The sequence below is a fragment of the Anolis carolinensis genome, chromosome 5 (genome assembly GCF_035594765.1).
Source record: "Anolis carolinensis isolate JA03-04 chromosome 5, rAnoCar3.1.pri, whole genome shotgun sequence".
NCBI lineage: Eukaryota > Metazoa > Chordata > Lepidosauria > Squamata > Dactyloidae > Anolis > Anolis carolinensis.
This window is the reverse complement of record NC_085845.1, coordinates 16737166-16754074: the sequence shown is the minus strand read 5'-3', so window position 1 is coordinate 16754074 and position 16909 is coordinate 16737166. Positions and strand designations below refer to the sequence as shown.

At 40.0% G+C, this 16909-nt stretch overlaps 1 protein-coding gene across 5 annotated transcripts in view; it reads left to right on the top strand.

The window, feature by feature from the left end:
- The window catches only part of wdfy3 (WD repeat and FYVE domain containing 3), a 156980-nt gene extending 141484 nt beyond the window's left edge, over nt 1-15496 (top strand). For all 5 annotated transcript variants that reach the window (XM_062981749.1, XM_062981746.1, XM_062981748.1 and 2 more), the window contains 10 exons: nt 408-555; nt 3190-3344; nt 4887-5045; nt 5311-5490; nt 6352-6534; nt 7492-7588; nt 8286-8615; nt 9430-9541; nt 10088-10285; nt 11769-15496. In XM_062981749.1, coding sequence (XP_062837819.1) covers nt 408-555; nt 3190-3344; nt 4887-5045; nt 5311-5490; nt 6352-6534; nt 7492-7588; nt 8286-8615; nt 9430-9541; nt 10088-10285; nt 11769-11889 — 1683 coding nt within the window. In that variant the 3' untranslated portion in view covers nt 11890-15496. The remainder of the gene's footprint in view (nt 1-407; nt 556-3189; nt 3345-4886; nt 5046-5310; nt 5491-6351; nt 6535-7491; nt 7589-8285; nt 8616-9429; nt 9542-10087; nt 10286-11768) is intronic.
- Nucleotides 15497-16909: the final 1413 nt, after the last annotated feature.

Genomic DNA, 16909 nt, shown 5'->3' with positions numbered 1-16909 from the left:
CTTCTCGCAGTACATTTTGAGTGAGTTACAAAAGGGAGAGCAAATGGAGGCAGTCCTTGAATGCTTGCTTAACTTCTAGCCAGCTCAGCTTCTGCTAGGTGGTCCTTGGCCCCTACCTTTTAGTAGCCGTTCTTCTACACTAGGCATGGGCAAACTTCAGTTCTCCAGATGTTTTGGACTTCAACTCCAACAATTCCTAACAGCCAGTAAGATGATTGGGATTTCTGGGAGTTGAAGTCCAGAACACCTGGAGGGCCAAAGTTTGCCCATGTCTTCTTTACTCCAAAGATGGCAAAAGTATTTGCAAAAATTCTGTGGGTGGCATTACTATACACTGAAAGACTTCACTACAAAATATCTGTAATCTTGTTATTGAGGCTCCATGTTTATTTTTCTCTTAAATTCAGTTGTTTAAGAAACCTCATCCACCAAAGCGAGTGAGAAGCCGAATTAATGGAGAAATTGGTGGAATTTCTGTCCCACCAGGTTCTTCCAGTGATAAGATCTTTTTCCATCATTTAGACAACCTCAGGCCTTCTCTTGCACCAGTAAAAGGTAAATGCTGTAATCATTTTGTTTACTTTAAAGTTTCCTTTAATTGTATTCATAATCCAAGTGTTTGTTTTGTTTTATGACAATTCTGTATTTCATCATCTGGTATGTAACCCTGGAAAGAGCATCCAAAATATTTTATGGTGGCAACTGGAAAGCACTAAGCACACACTAAGGAGAGATCTACCAACAGACAGCATTCAAATGCCCATAAAAGCTTGGCTGTCTGAAAGTTCAAAACAAAGGATCAGTCAAACATTTAGTAAAATCAATCCACCAGAGCCTTTTATAAATATAGTTTATTAATTTTATCTGTAGGATGTTTGCATGATAGGGACTGTCCTGCAAACAGGTACAGTATATGTCAGACATCTCTTTAAAACAAGGAACTGCACTCATATCACCATCTGTACACAAGACCCACAAAAATCATTGGAAGTGGGAATCACTCAGTTCTCACCTGTTTATTGGGCTCCATTTGTTTGAATCCCAATATAAAAGGTGCACCCGTGGTCATAGACCTGTTGGTTACATACATTGACATAATCTATGGTTATAGGAGCACATAAAGAGGCCTTCAGTACCTCCTTGTGCAGTGTCTCCTCCCCAACCCAAGCAAGGTTGTTTCACGTTGCCTTGCTTGGTGATTGTGGAGAACAGTGGCACCAATACTCAGTGTCTGGCTTCTGTCTGGCTATCCTGTATTCTCTCATGACTTTTATCATGGTGTGTACCTGGTGGAAGGGAAACTCTATGTAAATATGCTGCATGTTTGTCATTAATTCAGTAAGCATGCTTGACAAGTATATTGAATTATGTTCCCCGTGTGTCAATGTAAGATTGCAGCCTGTGGCAGCAGAGACAGTAGGAAAGTCAACTTTTCTTCACCCTCCACCCCATATAAACCTCTCCACAGTTAAAACTATTTCTTCTTCATGGTCCCTGTGAATCACAGAATTGGCTTTACTGCTCCTGGCAGAGAGACCCTGGCTCTGAGTTCTAGTGGAATTCAGACAGACAGCTGGCCTGCAATCTCAAGTTTTCTTGCATAGTTGCTCACTTCATAATCAGTTCTGTGGAGGTTCAAATTCATTCAATAACTATATTACAAAACTGAAAGGAATTAAAGATTTAGAAAATAGGAGAAATTTAAAATTATCCCTATTAGGAAGAATCGCCAGCGTGAAAATGAATATATTTCCAAAAATGATTTTTCTATTCCAAAACCCTCCGATAATAAAAAAAACAAAAACAAAAAATGAATGGAATAGGGACATAATGAAATTCATATGGCAAAAGAAAAAAGCAAGAATAAAATTTAAGGATATGATCAATGAAAGGAAGAAGGGAGGGCTAGTCACACCAGACCTGAAACTATACTTTGAGGCTTGTGCCCAAATGTGGGTAAAAGACTGGACAAAATTAGAAAATTGTAAAGTTTTAAATCTGGAGAGTCGATCTAAGACTAGGATGGCATTCCTATATTTGGTATGGAATGTCCAAAAAAGAAAAAAAAATGTAAATCACTTCGTTAGGTCTACTATACTCAAAATCTGGGAAAAGTATAAAAAGAAATACGATGAAACACCACTTTGGATGTCACCACTAGAGGCATCACAAAGGAGAATACTAGGATGGAACAGATGGCTAGGATACAAAGACTTACTGGAGAAACGAGGATAATGGAAAATGAAAACTCAACAAGAAATGAATAAATTGGATAAAAATATCTCATGGTACCTTATATTGTCTTTTACACTGCTAATTCTTGTTTATGCTTTGGGCTGTTTTGATTTACATTGTATCTAGCGCAGAAGAACCCAGGGGCAGCCACTGCCTTCTCGGTGGCTGCTCCTTGACTCTGGAACTCCTTGCCCAGGGAAGCTAGAATGGCCTCCTCCTTGCTGTCCTTCCGGCGGCAGGCTAAAACCTTTTTATTTCGACAGGCTTTTAAAGAAGGTTTTTAAGATCATGTCTGGGGCTTCTTTGGTTTTGTATGTTTTTATGGATTTAATCTGAATTGTTTTTTATACTAATTATGTTTAACACTGTTTTAATATTGTATATTTGTATATTTTAAATTGTATTGTACTGTTTTAATGTTAGCCACTTTGAGTGTCCTTATGGAGAGAAAGAGCATGATATAAATAAACCTCATCATAATAATTATAATAATACAAGTCACATTCATACTAAAAGTGACAACTCCAGGATTGAAAATGAATCTTTCCAAAGTGAAACAAATGATTGTGCTTGGATTTGTACAATCATGTTCCAGAACCCAACACTTTGCTTACTACTGTGCTGAAAAACAATACTGATTGGATGATTGATTCTTCAAGCACAGTTTTGTGGGAGAAATTACTAATTCCTGTAGCAATCTCCTTTACTAAATGTCCTTAAAAGTCTCCTATGCAATTCTAGATAGTTCTGTTGCATGGATTTTGATAACAGTGTAATACAATTGATCATTGTTTAAATTCTATTGAAGTTTTCAGTAAGGTAAGCAAAATCTGCAGTGAGTTATTTTGCGGTGTCCCTGTAGGGATTTCACCTAATCTCACGTAAGGACTGTATTTATAAAAGTGAGGTTCCTTGTGTGCTACTTACTTTTTTCCTTATTCTTTCTTTGAGCAGAGCTCAAGGAGCGTGTAGGGCAAATAGTATGCACAGACAAAGGAATTTTGGCAGTGGAACTGAATAAAGTGCTAATTCCTCCAGCCTGGAATAAAACATTTGCGTGGGGTTATGCAGATCTGAGCTGCAGGCTGGGAGTTTATGAGTCAGACAAGGTTGGTATATCAAATTTCATTGGATCTTTGACTTGCAACTTGATTGTAGGAGAAAGACAATTGGAACTAATATAAGAAGGTTTTACATCCAAGGGTTGGGGAAAACAGCCTAACCCCTAGTGAATAGTTCCAATTAATGATTCTTATAAATTCAGTGTGCCAAGTATACATATAATCAGTGTACATAATTTAATATAGCTCCACTACAGCACTGAAAATGCAGGGGAAAGCAACATATTATGCTGGGATTGGAGCATGAGTATCTGCAGAGAAGGGAGAGGATTCTCATTCATCCAGTTCAAATAATCCCTGGGTTCCCAACTTGTTTTCCTTTCTTTTGAAAGCAAGCCGTTGTCAAGGTTAAGATAAGCAGTAAAAATGCAGGCACTTTTTGCACCCATTTTTTCTGTAAAAACTAGCTTCATTTTTACTTTTCAGTGGTTTTAGCCTATGAATACATTCATAACAATTGGCATGTAAGAAAGCAGAGCTTAGTTAGTTGATTAGGCAGAAAGGTTAGTGAGGCACACCCATTGTTTTGAAAAGGAATGCTGTGATTCAGTTTTCAGCATTATCTCTCTGCCTCTAGCGAATTCTTTGCTGGCAGAGCTGTGGCTGCACCCCATAGTAAACAGTTCTGAAACCAAGGTTTTAGTGTGATTTGATTCCAGAAGATTTTGGGCTTTTAATTCACCTCTTGTGTTCATAGTGGGGAAAAATCTGCCAGTGTCAGTGTAAATAAAATCTACCATTATTGTGTCTATATTGCATTGATGATACTGTAGCTGATGGATAATGGAATAAGCCTGCCCTGCAAAATGGTCTAGTGCGTCTGCTTTGTTAGGGAGTGGAGGATAGAATACCACACTGCAGCCCAGTGGTGTAATTTAATGACATTTATCTAGTCTTCTGATGTGCGTGTGCTTTGTTTCTGTTTTTGCTTTTGTATGTTTCTGGATTTTAGTGCAATACATGAGACAATGAGACAACAGTGAAGTTATTATAATAGCACAATTAATTCTGGGCTGAAGGAGGCAGTGGTGAAGGAATGAGGGAAATTGAGGTTTTCAGTCATTGGTGGAAATATGTCCAGAAATTAGGTCTGATGCTTTAGATAAGGAGGTTCAGCCCATTGAGAAATACAGGGCGGGTGATCCTGGTGCACATGCTCTTTAGAGGTCAGGTTTACCCAGCTTAGTAAAGCTGATGCCCAGGCTTTGCCACCATTCAGAAACCAGAACAGAGAGGCCTCTTTTTTGCTATAAGTTACATATGTGTATGCTTTGGGGAAAAGCCTTCCCCAAGAATCTGGAAGGTTCGTAACGGGAGATAAAGTCTTTCAGATAATCCAGACCCAAGATGCATAGGTAGCTCATGACCAGCACTTTGAATTATACCAGTGAAGTTGTTCAAAACAGGAGTTATATGCTCCCAGAACTGGCCCTAGTCAGCATACTTTCAGCAAATTGCCTCTTCAATACTCCAGTTGTTTCTTGATATAACACATGTGGTAGGATACTGATACAGTCTTCTTCTTCCTAGGCTGTGGTTGTTTATGAGTGCTTATCAGAGTGGGGACAGGTCCTCTGTGCCATCTGTCCAAGTCCCAAGCTTGTCATCACTGGAGGCACCAGCACAGTTGTCTGCGTATGGGAGATGGGCACTTCCAAGGAAAAAGCCAAAACACTCACCCTTAAACAGGTAGGTCAGCATTTTCACATTGGAAAACAGAGTTGAATTATTGTGGTAAAATGAAAGAACTCGTTAATTGTCCCAGGTTAAGTGATTCCCACTTATTTAGAATTGCATCAACTAACCACCAGATTCATTGTCCACGACATTTTAAAATTTGCCTGTTCTGTAGGATAGTAGTCTCATATTTTGTTGACCGTTTTTGAGGAGGAAACTGGCAGTAGTAGCCTTTTATTTATAACTTTATTCTCTCACATTCTTGCTTTACTTTTAGGCACTGCTTGGCCACACGGAGGGGGTCACGTGCTTGACAGCCTCACTGGCCTATCATATCATCGTGAGTGGGTCTCGTGACCGCACCTGCATAATCTGGGATTTGAATAAACTCTCCTTTTTAACTCAACTTCGAGGTCACAGAGCCCCCGTCTCAGCACTCTGCATTAATGAACTGACGGTATGAATGAGCACACTGCCTCGTGGGCCTGAAGAAAAGAAGGCTTCGAAAACAAGTTTTAACTGGTTGTCCCCTTTCCCACATTGCAGTTCCAATCCACATATGTTTACTTTTTGATAGATTACCTATAGTCTATTAGAATTGAATATTGGTAAATCAACAACTTTTTTTTTCGTCTCCTAAATGCAGTGTGTAACTCCCAACAGATTTGTTCCATGTTTTCTTGATGGGAGTCACTCACTACAGTTAGTGGATAAATTCTTTTTCTTTCACCCCTTCTCAAACCAAGAGAAAGGGAATGTGTGGGTGGATAATCTTGAAGAGATGTATCGCCACCACACCACATTTTTTGTGCTGTAATAATGATTGAAAGCAAATGTCCATAGAGGTGGGCCATGTTGCATTGGTTGTTTCCAAACAATGATTGCCTAGACTGGAAAAGAGGGCTGACAATCGAGAGGACACAGATAATTGACTCCATCAACTACATCGTAGTAATATTTCAATTACTCAGATTTAGGGCCAGGCAAAATAAATGTAAGGTGTTGCAAAACACTACTAGGAGCCCATGCAGACAACTTTGCCCACCCCTGGAAAAGGACATAATGCCCACGATGCAATTGTAACATAAGAACAGAGCTTCATTTTTAGATTAGATAGTACTGTATAGTGATGCAGATGGAGTTGTGTCAAAGGTTCTTGAAATAGCAGGTTCACCATGCCTTCCTTCTTCAGAAAAAGTGATATGCATGTTTCTCCCCTGCTTGGAATAGCAGAGAATGACACTACTTGTGATAGAAAATATTCACCCAAAGATAATGGATTCCTTAAGATGCTTAAGAACATTTGTTCTTTTTTCAGGGAGACATTGTATCTTGTGCCGGCACTTACATCCACGTGTGGAGCATTAACGGGAACCCTATTGTCAGCGTGAACACTTTCACTGGGCGCAGCCAGCAGATCCTCTGTTGTTGCATGTCCGAGATGAATGAGTGGGATACTCAGAATGTCATTGTGACCGGACATTCTGACGGAGTGGTCCGGGTAAGTACCAGCTGACTTTTAAAAGCAAGCTATGCAATTGCAGCACCTCTCTTTAAATACTTGCTGTTGAACATTATCTGTTGTTTCTGTGTGTTATGCCATAAGCCATCCTATTTAGCAGACAACATGAATCACATACTGATATAAATTCAATAAATAAATTCAGAATAGGAGTGTAAGGATGTAACTCTTCCTTAGTTGCCTAACAAGGGGGAATAAACTAGAAAGCAGCCCTTAGAAGTCTTGCTATTAATCTAGCCTTTTAAGATATGCCATGAAATCTCTTGTATTGTATGATGGGCAGTGTGGGCTGCAGGCCATGTGCATCCTACTATAGTTCATCTTTCTGGCCTCCAAGGAGAAAGTTAAAAGCTGCTCTCCAGATACATCTAAGCACCCTCTAAGGGAGTGGGGGGGGGACTATTGCCACATTTTAGCACCTTCAGCCATTTTCAGCACAGAAGAGACCTTTAAAAAAGAAATAGGAAATGACTTCTGGGTCACTTCCTGTTTGAAAAAGGTTTTTCTTAGGCCTAAAATAGGTAGTGCGCAATAGCAAAAATGGTCCTACATCTCCTAGAGGGCATGGGGGGGGGGTGTTTTATTTTTTTTTTAAAGTATGAGTTTAACCTGCTACAGCCCAGAATCATCTAGGCTGGGGCAGGTTGGCCCCCTAACTTGTAGCATTTGCTGACCCCATGTTCATTGTTCCCATGTGCACCTCTTCCACAGTCATATATTTAATTGAATACTTGCTTTATTTGTCAAAATCTAGAGAGATAAATTCCTAGTCCCTTTCTTGAGTATGTTTTAGGGCAGTTAAAATATTCAGGATACCAAATGTTGATAAGCAACAGAAAGAATATCACAGCAGGGAAAGGATTGTATTGGTAGTTCTGCATTAATACACTTAGGAAAGTGTGGATATAAATTTATATTCCTATCTGTTTCATCTAGTTCTGGCGGATGGAATTCCTGCAAGTCCCAGAAACTCCAGCTCCTGAACCCGTGGAAACCATTGAGATGCAAGAAGAGTGTCTGGAAGCACAAATAGGTGCTGTTGTTTGAGGAGTGCACTGTGTGATTAATATTCAGATTGCAACTAAAGAAGTAAGGGACCAAAGGCCCTGAACTATCCTAGTGCCCAGATACTACAGTAGAAGCCTCATCTTAAAAGAGAGATGTGGCTGCTCCAATGTGCCAAGTTTGGCAAACCAATAGGAAGGGAATAGCTGCAGTCTTCTCGTTCTTTTAAAAAACAAAAGCAAATTAGAGTTTTGAGAGTGGGGTGAGGACTATTTGTTTTCATGGAGAGGAGTTCAGAGAAAGAGCCTTTTAGCAGTTGCTCCCAGTCCTTTCACATTGAGAGAGTACAAGAGTTGCACAAGTGGCAGCGTCAAGTACATCCTGAGTGGCTTTATTCAGTCTGCAGTAGCTGGTTGGGTGATTTGCACATTTGCCAGTTGCAAACAGCTTCAAAAAAGTGTTCTAATGTTTGATGTGATTCTACACTTTATTGCTAAAGTTCACTTTTGCCTTTGTTCCCCACTGCCTGAGTATGGAGTCTATGGTCACAGCAGGTGGAACAATAACGTAAGGCTAACAGATATACAGAAGTCACCATAGCTTTTTTAATGGCATCCAAAATGAGTTGTGTGAATCTGGACCAAAGTTGAATGATGGCAGAGATATTATGGAACTGGAGAAAATGAGAGTAATTATTGTGTATATGTTTGTATTGCATACTATAGGGCAGGAAGTGCCGGATGAGGAAAGCAGTGATTCCGAAGCAGAAGATCCAGGCCTGAGCCAAGAGGCAAAGCTGCCGGACAGCAGGGTTCAGCCCAGCATTTCCAATCCCCGTCCCCGGTCATCCTCAAGCCGTGCAGCAGCTGCGTGGTCAGCAGATAGCAGCTCTGACGACTCAAGGCGTTGGTCTGATCAGCTCAGCCTGGATGAGAAGGATGGCTTCATCTTTGTAAACTACTCTGAAGGGCAGGCAAAGGGATATCCCCACACTCAAGCTAACCACCCTCATCCTAACCCAGGAGAAGTGCGACATTTTAGCAAACTCAAGCCAGGTATTTACATAGGGTTTTTTAAAACTTATTTTACAAACTGATGAAAGCATCCTGATTGTGACATACACACAATGTAGATCAACCTTATATATCTTTTTTTGGTCATTGGAATTAGTTGGCTGACACATCTCCCACTGGATGGTTTTGCTGCCATAGCCCCCGTAGACATCTATGCTGTGACTAGGAAAGCACACAGGGGTTCAGAGAAGCCCCATAGCCAACCATAGAACAAGGAGATTATCTGCCATTAATGCTGGAGGACCGGGCAAAAGATACCATTTGTCTGGTCCTCCAATATGACTGGTGAAGAAGAGGCTATTGTAGCAGAGTGGCACCTGCAGAACTTTTTTTTTCCCAGTGTGGGATCTTGACCTGGACACATCCTGCTCTTACTTTGTGCTCTTGCTAAAACTTTGTATTCTTGCTTGACGTGTCCCACAGGGCAGCACCTGAAAGTGGAGATCTTGGACTGTGCTTCCATTACTGAGAAGGCAACATTCATAGATTAGTTAGTTAGTTAGTTACCATTCATAGATTGTCAGACCAGGGGAGGACTTTCCTTTTCATCTGATTAATATGCCCCAATTTGTTTGTATGCATGGAGTAATCTCCAGAAAGATGAAGCATAGGAGTAGAGGAACCCATGGGAGTTTCCAAAAAAAAAGGTACTGTGGCTTCACGACAGTTTGCAGGGTAGGATCCCATTCATATTTTAATATGCTGAACATCTTTCACGGAGGTGTCACAGACCAGTGGTGTATATGCTCACTTGCTACCCATAACTGCCTACACTGGTATCCTTTCCCCTCCTTAGGCTACAGGTGGGAGCGGCAGCTGGTATTCAGGAGCAAACTAACTATGCACACCGCCTTCGATCGCAAGGACAACACGCATCCTGCAGAGATCACAGCATTAGGCATCTCCAAGTAAGTAACTTGCTTGTTGTGTGTGCAGCCCTGTGGTGTGTGTAGGATGTTTGTGCCCCTGTCCTCTCAGAATGCAGTTCTGAATGCAGACACAGAAATAGCATTTTCAGACTTGAGGACAAGTAAAACTAAATTAAAAGCAGTAGTTGCCTCCAAGGTTTAATCTGCTTTAAGACCTGCCGAAATGGGCAGTATGTGACTTTTAGCAAGGATCACAATTCAAAAAAGTTACCTTTTTGGCAGCAGTTGGCCAGTGAGCATGTTAGCATGAGAATATGAAGAGCTGAAGTTATCGTGTGTTTTTGATAGTCTGAATGCTGTTGTTAAATGTTTGTTCTTAGTGAAATATGATATTAGATTTATTGTTATTTTATTTAACATTGTCCTAAATGACAGCCTAGACAAGAGTTGATTTGTTAATAAAACACCCAAGAGAATAATGCTTATAGTGTACATAATTAATATATATTGTAGACTAGAATGACTTTATTGTCATTGTACATTGTCTCTCTCTCCCCCCCCCCCCCCCACCCCCCACCACCAAAGGGATCACAGCAGGATTCTAGTCGGGGACAGCAGAGGCAGAGTGTTTAGCTGGTCAGTGAGTGACCAACCGGGCCGCTCTGCTGCTGACCACTGGGTGAAAGATGAAGGAGGGGACAGTTGCTCTAGCTGCTCAGTCCGGTTCTCTCTGACGGAAAGGCGCCACCACTGCAGGAACTGTGGGCAACTCTTCTGTCAGAAGTAAGACCGGTCTTCGTTATCTTTCTTGTTGATGTACGTAGTAGTGGTTCAGTTATTGAAGAGATGCTAACATCTGTCAGGAATGTTTTGACTGTGTGTTGGATGGATGGCCCTTGTGGTCTCTTCCAACTCTATAATTCTATAATTCTAACTCAAAAAGCTTTTTAAAAAATCAAATGAAGCTGCTTCCTTTATTTCAGCATCAAACACTTGTGCTTCCTACCAATAAATGGAAGAAATGATTGTACTGATTGAGCATCCCTCACCTGGAATTCCAAAATATTCCAAAATCGTCCACATGGGTGGCTGGGATATTGACATCTTTGCTTTCTAGTGCAGGAAACTATTTAAAATACTGTATAAAACCTCACACTATGTGCATAAGGTGTGCGAGAAGCACAATTAAATTGTATGTTTAGACTTGGGTCCCACCTCCAAAATATCTCATTATGTATTTATATGCAAATACTTCTGTCTCCAAGCACTTTAGATACTCAATCTGTACCATGTTCCCTAGAAAAGAAGGTACATTCACTGAATCTTATTTTGAGGTAGCTTTGATGAGTGTCATTAATTGGTATTAAATTTAATCCACTGCTACAAACTGCCTGGAGTATTCTAGAACTGAACAATTTTGGCTGCTATCCATCTTGCTAATGGATAAAAGCAAAGAGTGTATTCCCATATTCTTTCCCAGTTGCAGGTCTGCCATGAAAGATACGTTCTTAAGTAAATAGTAGTTCCCTGAGTGTGTAGTGGAGCCTAATGTACTTGCTAGCTGACTTTTCTGTACCCTATTAAAATGGCCTTAAAATTGTTGGGTAGCATGATCTTGAGTAAACGTGAATGCAAAAAGGAGGCAAAGAATTCCTCATAGAATCATAGTTCAAAAAGACCATAATTCCCCTGCCATGTGGGATGATACAATCAAAGCACTCCCAAGAGAGGACCATCTAGACTCTGTTTAAAACCTACAGAGAAGACTCCACCATAGTCTGAGGCAGTGGCATATTTCACTGTTGAGTTCTTCCTAATGTTTAAGTGGAATCTCTATGCCTGCAATTTGAATCTATTGCTCTGTGTCCCAATCTCTGGAGCAGCATAAAACAAGCTTGCCCTCTTCTCAATATACATCCTTTCCAATATTTAAACGTGGCGATCAGGTTGCCTTTTCTCGGCCTTCTTTTCTCCAGGCTAAACATACTCAGCTCCCTCAGTCTCTCCTCCTAAGCTTGGCTTTAGACCTTGGATCATTTTGGTCGCCCTTCTCTGGACACTATAGTCCTATTGATGCAGCCTAGAATCGCATTGGCTTTTTTAGATGCTGCATCAGACTGTTGACTCATGTTCAGCTTGTGGTCTGCTAAGACTCCTAAATCCCTTTCGCAAGCCAGGTGTCACCTATCCTAAATCTGTGCATTCCATTTTTTCTGCTACCTGTGAAGCACCATACATTTTCCACTGTTATGTTCTACTTTTTCAGATGCAGTCGCTTTCAGTCTGAAATCAAGCGCTTGAAAATTTCCTCTCCAGTACGGGTTTGCCAGAACTGTTACTACAACCTGCAGCATGAGCGAGGCCCTGAGGAAGGATCCTGGAATTAGCAGGGCAGAGGGAAACCAGGCTTTGCACTGTAGGACGCAAAGGACTCCATGAATTATAGGAACTTGCAGCACATTTGGAAGGGGCTGGATTGCCAGCCCTTGAACATTTCCTGATTGTACTGTGCAGTTAAAAGCACTGCAGGCAAAAAAAGGGATCATTAATTATTTTGCGTGTACATTTGCAGGGCAGGAGCTGAAAACAGTCACGTTATCCGTGATCCTTAGGCGGGAGAGGAGCAGCAGTCGCAGCAACTACAGCAAGACCCCTCAAGGCCCAGCCTCCTGCCAGGAAGAGAATCCATCATTAACCATCTCTTGTTCAGTCTTGGTTTTGTAGAAGTAGTCACCTTAATTTCTGTTGCAGGACGCAGGAGGCTTTTTAGAAGATAGTTGTAAATCTGCCTTCTTCGCAAGCAAACTGTGGATATTGTAAATAGATATAATGGCCTTTTTATTGAAATACAAACTGAACTGCCTGTTACATGGGACTTCAAACCAACCACTATATTTTGCATCTCATCTTTAGCTCATCTGTGTCTACTTCAACATGAATGTTGTTGTGTTTTTTTTTAAAAAAAAAAAACATCAAGAGGCATTATCTGTATTTCTTTTTCTTTACAGTCCAGGCTGCATGTTTGTTCTTTCAGTTATGTAAACATTATCTTAACTTAAACCGAGCTATTTAGGACAAGTCGTTAAAAATGGGGAAGAGGGAAAAACACAATCCATTTCTTTGGGGCAATAGGATATGGAATATTTTATTTAAATTATAAGACAACAAGGAACATATTTTTGTTGCATTTTCTAAAATACAGCAGCTATGTAAAACCTGACATTTCATATTAGGTCTCTTTTTTTATACCGTGGACCAGCTACTTCCCTTGTTTTTAAGGTAATGCAGATACCAGGTTTTATTTGCAGGTAAATCACTTGCATGTAAGTTAAAGTTCCTTTCATTTTCCCGAAAAATACAGAAAAATTATTTTTCTCTTGGGTATTTCGTACAAAATAGAAATACTTGGTCTTACAACTGGAGAAGGCTACTGTTAGTTCCAATCCAATAAGAGATTTCTTTTGCATAGGCCCCATTGAAGTGAATGGGAGCCACAAAACCATTGTCCATCTTTCAACCAGAACGGTGAGGCATCTTCTTTCCTCCTGGAAGTTTTATTTTTTTCACCCACAACAATATGCATTTTCTCTAAATGGAAAATGGGATGAATTGTCATCAAGAGGTTAGTTGTCTATGCAGATTCATTGCTTTTTAACAGTGGAAAAGGTCAAAAATTAAGAGAAACCCAAATCTTGGCACATCATGAAATGAAATGGAATGTGGCACAACATACCTTTATTGTAATCATATTTCAACCAGTATAAATGTAAAAAAAAATGGAGTAGCTTGAAAAGACTAAATGGGAACACAAGCGCACGCACACTCCACCAGTTGTTATTTTGTACTTTCTTTTAGCAATGTTTCTCTCCCTAAATATCCCTGGTGAAGGAAACTTAATATACAGTGATTTGGTGGTTTTAATAATGTTTACTTGTAAGACGATAAACTGCCAGGATTGAATCAAAATGGTGATTGGGTATTTGCACTTCAAATCTCCCAAAGAGTGATTCCACATGAATCCATGTGAGCTTTTAAAAATTTCTCGCAGAACTGGCCTAGCAGCAGTTTTGCTTTGTCCGCATAGATTTGCTTTGATACTTTCAAAGAAAATTAAGGAGGCTTTTTTTAGCCTGCTCAGTACTTTATAACAAACAGGATGTCAAGCCACTTAAGAGCATTTACTAGAACCAATTGGACTAAATTAACTTTGAGCAATTTGTAGCCTTTCCAGGTGGCTGTTGGATTCCATCTCTCATCTGCGCTATGGCCAATGGGTAGTTAGGAATGATGGGAGCTCACTCATTTCATCTGAAGGGCTGCTGGTTATCCTTACCTGTCTTTCATAGTCATAAGCACAGGTAGGCTTAAGTGGCTTATTGAACTCCGCCTAATAACACTTGTTTTCAAATGCTAAAATTAGTCTACAAAGAGTTTTGTCGATTTCCTTACAAGCACTTTCATTCTCAAAATTTTGATTTGTCCAAGGAAGTTAAACTCGGAGTAATTTAAAACAAAAGAACCTAACCTGACATCTGTCTTTTTAACTGGAGAAGGATTTGGGTATTTCCAAATCGTAACCAATTCCTCCATATAAGATTCTAAGCACTGGATAGCACTAACACTCCAGATAGAACTAATGCTGGGCCATTAGAAAAAACACAGGATGTGTAGCAATGTTTACTATGTTCCTTTTTTAAAAAAGAGAAAATGTGTTTAACTACATTAAACATGTTGTACCAGTGTTATTCTACACTTTTTACATTCGGCACTCTTCTCGGACAGAAGGTAACCAAGTCTTCTTTGTGGCTCTTGTGTGTAAGTGTATTGCAAGTTGAGTATATACTGAATGCCTCAGCTGCTTGGGGGAGGAGGAGTTCTTCCTGAGTCTATTCGTGAATTTGGGAGGGAATGTACATCCTGTTGACAGGGAGGGGTGAATTGGAGGCTCGGCTGTACTAAAGATACCGGTGTTTTTTAGCTTTTGTTCATTTCAATGCCACCTTCCCACAGGTTTTGTTGGAAGGGATGCTGAGTGATACACTTTGTGTGTAGTCACATCCTTAGTACAAGCAACCTTTGCATTTTGCTGGCAACTGCTACTGTGATCTAAACCACTTTTTCTAACATAGACTTCTCGCTCTGTTCTGGGCTTGGCAGCTCAGTGGCTCTATTTTCCCAAATAGTAATTTTGTGTTCACATCTGAACTTTTTGATGAGCAGAATCAACACACGGGGATGGGGGGTGGGGTTGCACTGTCAAGTAGCTCTCCTCCTGCCTTGTTCTTCAGTGTAATTCTTCCTGGCCCCTCTCCATGCACTCTACACTTTGTTTGTAATGTTCAGCTGAAGTGTTCAAGCTTAGAAAGGTGCCAGCGGCTGCCTCCACCCTTCACCCATCTGTCCAACCTCAAAAATAAAATTAATTAAAAAAATACTTTAGACACCATTATTTTGCACTTTCTTATGTATAAAAATCCGTAGAATCTTATTTTTTTGCTTTGTATCATTTAAGACTCTCCTTTTTGTTTTGGTATATGAGCTGTGTATAAAAATATTTATGCAGTAAAAACTGTTTTTAGAAAATATTTTAATTTCAGCAAGTTTGGTTACTTGTTGCATGACTTAACACAACTGACTTTTTGTGTCAGTACAATGTATATTTTTGTCCAGTTATTAATTTGTAAACCCAAGGGTAAATGGCCATTTATTTGTACAGCAACAGGAGTAAATTGAAGATAACTGGCTATAACTGGAGGGGGTGGCGTTTTGTACTATATTGCAGAATCCAGTATCTGTTTTTTGGTGGTTATGTAAAAGGCCTGAAGAATTACTATCTAGTGTGCGATCTGTGATATCTGAATGTTTTATTGTATATTCGTCTCCAATGCAAAAAGGTAGAGTAACACAATTACAATACATGATTAAATGCAATAGTTCAGGTACTTTTTTGTTTTGTCTTTTCATTTCCAATAAATACTTGCTATTTACCACCAATGATTCTGTGACTCTCTTTGCCAAATGATTTAAGCGTAAGGTGCGACTCTAAGCGTGCTTGAAGCACACAAAGTAATTATGTGCTCAAAAAAGACACATTTCTTTTACAAAAATAAATGTTGTATGCTTAAAGGTTACTGTTATATATTGGAAACTTTGGCTTTTGGGAGATAGTGCAACTGTATTTATTCCAGCATAAGTCACAAACTTGATTCCAGTTGCAAAGTCTGTCAGAAGGTGAATAAAATATTCACTTTCCCCAAGGTAAAAGAATGTTTGAGAATTACTGGAGAAGGGGAAATTCTTATTCTAGATTTCTGCTGACAAGATCAAAAGGCATTCTGTCCATGTTTCTAGGAGTCAGTGTAGCATGACTGTACTGTCGTTTTTCCTAGCAAAGGGGCTAATCTCTTTCCACTTTGAGCAAACCTTCAAGCTGAAGCACATCATTCTGGCTCCACTGTTTACAAACTCCAAGGTGGCACTCAAGACCGAAATCCTGCAATTGCAAAGTTGTTGTTGCATATCTTCAAGTCATTTCCTAGTTATGGTGACTTAAAGGCCACCATATCAAGAGCTCTTCTGGGGTTCAGTGTGTGTGATTTGCCCATGGTCACCCAGTGGGTTTCCATGGTCCTGCCATGAATCAAACTTTTGTCTCCAGTCTCATAGTGCAACACTCAAACCAATACACCACACTTGGCTTTTTACAGAATAAAAATTCTGCATATGAAACCTCCCAGTACACCAGCTCAAAAATCAATGCCAAAAATTTCAGCCCAAAAGCTTATTGTATCTTTATGTATAGATCCAAGAGTACGGTGGATTCTCCATCTTCAAACCAGGTTTGGATGCACTATTCTCAGGGGTGGTGTAGCTGTACATGACAAAAAAGGGGTTGGACTAGATTGCCGAATGGCCATAACAACTCTTAAGATTCCATGTGTCATGGGATGGAGATCTATTTGAAGCCGGCAGAATGTCAGGTTCCACAAATGTACTTGCATCGAAGATCTCAAAAGCAAAAGGAGACCAGCAAAGGGGGGAAAAGGAAGACAGTCATTTGGAATTAGCAGGCTCTAAATATCCTTTTAAATATAATTTTCCTTAATCCAGTATATCCTAGAAGTGTTGTACTGCATTGCTTTTCCTGTGATTCGTACTCCATACTTGATGGTTTCAGTCCATACGAATGTAGGAAAATGAGCTGTCCAACTACACAACTTCAGGTGGTGGTGTGCATGCCCATTGTGTTGACTCGCCTTAACTGTTTTACAGATAAATGAAGGAAAAAGAACATTCTGCTTATCACTTAAAACCTTTTGATGGAAGAAACAAGTTGATGCAGTTAGGAGATGAGGGATAAGTGAAAACAGGATCTGTGAACTTTAGCCAGCAAACACAATAAGGTGT